Source organism: Aegilops tauschii, chromosome 5, assembly GCF_002575655.3.
Source record: "Aegilops tauschii subsp. strangulata cultivar AL8/78 chromosome 5, Aet v6.0, whole genome shotgun sequence".
NCBI lineage: Eukaryota > Viridiplantae > Streptophyta > Magnoliopsida > Poales > Poaceae > Aegilops > Aegilops tauschii.
This window is the reverse complement of record NC_053039.3, coordinates 567,719,906-567,724,589: the sequence shown is the minus strand read 5'-3', so window position 1 is coordinate 567,724,589 and position 4,684 is coordinate 567,719,906. Positions and strand designations below refer to the sequence as shown.

The window sequence follows — 4,684 nt, the reverse complement described above, 5'->3', positions numbered from 1 at the left end:
GTAGGGTTACAAAATAAATGTTTATCTCGATCATGCGAGTCTAGCTGCACCGGTTACTTGATACATGTATATTTAACTTTAAAAATACTCTACCTTCTAGCTTGCGTCAAAACACACTGATGGCATTATCCAATTTTTAATTACTCAAGTATTTAATTTACGCTTAATAATAGAAGGACAGCCTCAGTAGGCATTGCTAGCTTAAAAACCAGCGGCAGATCCACGTTTTTAGGCCAAGCTTGGCCAATAACTATCTTTTCGTACGGTTTTAGGGTTAAACATGTCTTTTTTACTCTTTTCTATAATATATATAGAAGGTTGGGAGATCTCAGGGTGGGCTATCACACATTCGCCCAACCTTCTTGAGAAACTCTTTTACTAGACGTGCTTCGGGGTGGCAAATAATATATATATATCGATTGTACCAAGTATTAGAGCATCTCCAGCCGTTGGAGCACCAAGAACACCACCGAACCAAAAAAGTAGGTGTCTTGGGGGTCCAAATGCTTCATCCGGCCGAAATATGGGTGCATGAGGAGGGCATCTTCTCAGCCACACCCCACCCCAATCAAAAGTTTGTGAGGAAAATGACTAAGTGGGCCAAGAAAAAAGACATGTGGTGAGACACGATTCGCCGAAACTTCTGCCGGCGCCCCCAAAAGCCCCCAACGTGCTGCTTTTTTCCTGGGTTTGCCGGCGCTATTTTGATGTCCTGTGGGGGCGCTGGGGGCGTTGCTGGGCCGTTTTTCGGCAAAAAGATGGTCCGAGCGTAAAACCGAGCCTAAAAAGGTGTCGTGGGGGACGTCCTGGGGGTGGGGGGGGGTGGAGATGCTCTTAGTTAGAGCTCGCCTGCAGAACACCCGGGCCATGGCCCGATACGCACATGCGATGTACTGGTTACTTTTAGGTTCGTTGAACACATGGCTCTCTTCTTGGTGTATCTACCTGATTTTTGTTCATGATATTATCTTTTTTTCTTGTTTTCGACTAGTTTCTTGTGGGTTTTTTTAATCAATTTTTTTTCTTGAATTCTTTTAATTATCTTTGCCTCTTTTTTCATTTCCCTATTATTTGTTGTTCTTTTCCCACATTTTTCTCTTTCTTTATTTTCTGTGATTTTCTTCTTACTTATTTTACTTATGCAATTAGAAAATAACAGTACACATGACCAACGTATGTATTTTAAATAAATGATGAATATTTTTTTACACAATGAAATTTATTTAATATATGATGAGTATTTTTTTTAAATACGCGATAAAAAAATTCAAGTGTATTTTCTATTTTATGTCCTAAATGATTATTTTCCAAACTTATGTGAATATATTTTTAAATGTGAGAATACTTTAATAATTACATGGACATTTTTAGAAATACGTGAACACTCTTTGCGAATACATGTAATTTCGTTTTGAATAAAAGATTTTTTTACGAACTAAATGAATATTTTTCGAAATAGGTAAATCATATTCAAAAGTACAAGAACATTTTATTTAGAATATATTAACAAATTTCAAATGTATTATATATTTTGAAATGAGTAAGGACCTTTTTAATACGAACTATTTCTGTCAATAGTGCAAATAAAAAGCATTACCTAGAATAAAACAGACATATTTTTTATAATATAATAAAATAATCATAAGTTGATAAAATAAGAAAGGCCAGTAAAAATATATAAAAGAACAAATAAAGCAGCAAAAACACTGCAAAGTCACAAACAAACAGAAATGCGTCAACCAGGCTAACCGACAAGTGGCCATTGCGAGTAAAAGGTGAGCATTCGGCGAGGGAAAATGTTTTAAATAAGTCGGATGATTTCTTGTCTTTATCAATCACGTCCAGAGCCGTCCGATCCCACATGATCGTGTGGCGCGAGCGCTATCTCCCACGCAGGAAGGTAGCGAATGCTCTGTCTTCCACACGCAAAAGTATCCAAAGTTCGTGACATGTGGTAGCGTTCGGACAACTGCCTATTTAAATGATCTTTTTTAACGTACTCCATATGCAGTGATTTTGCTAGGTAACTACACATGTGATGGTACAAATACTAGAACACCATCTTTCTCGATGCTGATTGTGGTAAAGTGAAGGTTGCTAATGTTTAGAGTAGCACCATTGACGCCACCACCTTCTTCGACGCATGCCATCGTAGCATCATCGAAGCAGCCGGGTCACCATTGCTGCACCGCTGCAGTCGTTGCATTATCGTTGGTGCAGCCATGTCCATCATTGCAACACTTTCGTGGCCCTGGAACACGTTGCCGCAACATCATCATGGTTGTCGAAGCAGGACGTCGTGGCTGTCCAACCATGTCGTCACAACATCATCGCTGCCATCCAAGTACAACACCGACGTTAGAAGCATGTTGCCGCACCATTGCCATGGTCGTCGAAGCACGTCCCGTAGCATCACCGCGACCGTCGAAGTCTGCCATTGAAGCATTGTCGTGGCCGTCAAAGCGCCATCGCGGCGGTCGATGTAGCACGCCTCGTAGCATCACCATGTCCGTCGAAGCATGCTGAGTATTACCGAGCGGCAAGGTGCACCGACGCGAGCTGCAATGGAGCAAGGTCGGTGCCGCGACGGAGCATCATGGGGCGTGCTGCACTAGTCCATTTTATGTACGGATTGCTGTACTAATCCATTTCATGTACGGATTGCTTAGGACACGTACGTATGACCGGTCAAGGAAACTGAATCCCGGGCGGGCTCGCTGTCGATCCATCTATATAAGCTAGGTACCCAGATGGCAAGCAGCTAGCGAGTTCAGGGTTACACGTACATACCTAGCTACTTGATCCATCTCGTACGTGCGTAGCTAGCTCTGCGATGGCCGACGGCAAGCTGGATCCTCCCGCCGGCTACGCCTTCGACCCAGCCGAGCACGAGCTGATCACCAAGTTCCTCCGCCCACGGATCGCCGACGCCTTCTTCGCCAGCCGCCTCATCCACGAGTTCGACGCCTACTCCGCCGCCCCCGGCGACCTCGTCGAGATGTATCAACACGCGCAAGGAACGGACAAGGGCGACGGGAAAGGGGGCGTCTGGTACTTCTTCACCCCTGCCCGTCGTCACCAGACCAAAGGCGGCCGCGGTGGCGGGAGGCGACAGCGTGGCGTGGCCGACGCCGGCGAGGGTTACTACTGGCACTCGGAGAAGGGCGGGATACCCGTGCTAGACAACCAAGGTAAACTCGTAGGCCATAGACGAAACCTCAGCTACGTCAAGAAGTTGCCGGGAGAGAAAGAGAGGATCAGGATCGGCTGGTGCATGAACGAGTACAGCGATGACAAGCAAGACGGCTTGGTGCTCTGCAAGGTCTGCGTGTCTCGTCACAGGAGCGAGACCACATACCACGAGGTAATCAATGCTCCCGGTTCCAGGAAAAGGAAGGCCGCCGACGTCCAGCACCCGGATGCTCCACGTCCCCAAACCCCACGCCGCCAGGAACCGCCGATCGTCCAACAACCCGGGATGCTTCACGAGTATGGGCGCTGGTTCATGTCCGACGAAGGCGAGACGTTCTTGCCGCCCGGAGCTGTGGACGACGGAAGCGTGGATCCAGGCGGGTTCTTCACCGACGACATGCTTCAAGATTTTCCCGTGCTCCATGACGCTGTGGTGGCGCAGGGGTTCTTGCCCGGCAAACTCGACGGCGAAGTCCAAGAAGGCACTAGTGCTGCAGATGATGAAGACGAGGCCTTCCGGTGCACGTTAGATGAGCTGCTCGGCTTGTGCGACGACACGACTGTACTAGTCTAGGAGAGTGGATCCTTTCACCACGTGAGGGCCGAGTGCGTGATGAAGAACTCCGAAACCTGCATCCAGGAGATGATCCAAGAGATGATGTACTAGTCTTGCTTAGCTTTGATGTATGTCATTGTCATGGCACAAAAGGTGTCTTGCTAATTGTATTGTGATGATGAACAAGCAATTAATCCGTGTGCAGCAGCCGAATTGATTAATTTCTCCATTTTTTTCTCCATATATTCATTTTGTATTACGTATGTAATGGTTAGGTTTTTTTTATCAGTAATGGTTAGTGTTTCAGTTTCTCTGTTCGTGATTGAAAAGGTGCTTGATTGTTTCATCTATCCAAATCCAAGTACCCATTTCCCCTCAAAACGTACAGGGCATCACGGGATATAATCCCTCTCCCCTCCTCTCCCGTGTCGCTCTTGCGAGCGACCGGGGTGAACCCTAGCTGCCGTGACCTGTCCTCCCTCTCCTCTGCTCTCCTCCCTCGCCGCCGCCCAGCGACGCCGTCGGGCGAAGCCCGGTCGGTGGGGGCGGCGGCGGGGCCTCTTCTTCCTCGCCCTCGTGCTCCGCGGCTGGCGTGAGACAGCCGGTCGAGTGGGGGCGCCGGTCTTTGGCAGGGCCGGCGGCGCGGCGGCGTGCTCGGAGTTCGGCGGCGGGGTTGCCTGGTGGGGACACGATGTCGAGTGGCAGGCTCGTTTGTGGTGTGGCGGCCGCTGGGATTCCCGATCTGGGCAGTGGCGTGCTGGCGCGGATCCGGCCCGACCCTCCCGGATCCGGCTCCTGGATGGCGGCGGGCGGCGCGGGACGGTGGCTGAGGTCGGTCTTGACCTCGGAGTGGGGTGGTCTGCAGCGGCGCTGCTGTGGCCTGGTGGTTGTCTGATATGCGCGCGGCAACTGCGGGTCTCTCCGGCGGCGGTTCAT

The 4,684-nt window shown here is 49.1% G+C and overlaps 1 protein-coding gene across 1 annotated transcript; it reads left to right on the top strand.

Annotated features, from left to right (window-relative positions):
• The first annotated feature begins 2,666 nt into the window (after window positions 1-2,666).
• Window positions 2,667-4,315, top strand: LOC141022727 (uncharacterized). The gene has a single exon (XM_073498985.1). The coding sequence runs from the start codon at window positions 2,834-2,836 to the stop codon at window positions 3,764-3,766; it is 933 nt and encodes a 310-aa protein (XP_073355086.1). The 5' UTR covers window positions 2,667-2,833; the 3' UTR covers window positions 3,767-4,315.
• Window positions 4,316-4,684: the final 369 nt, after the last annotated feature.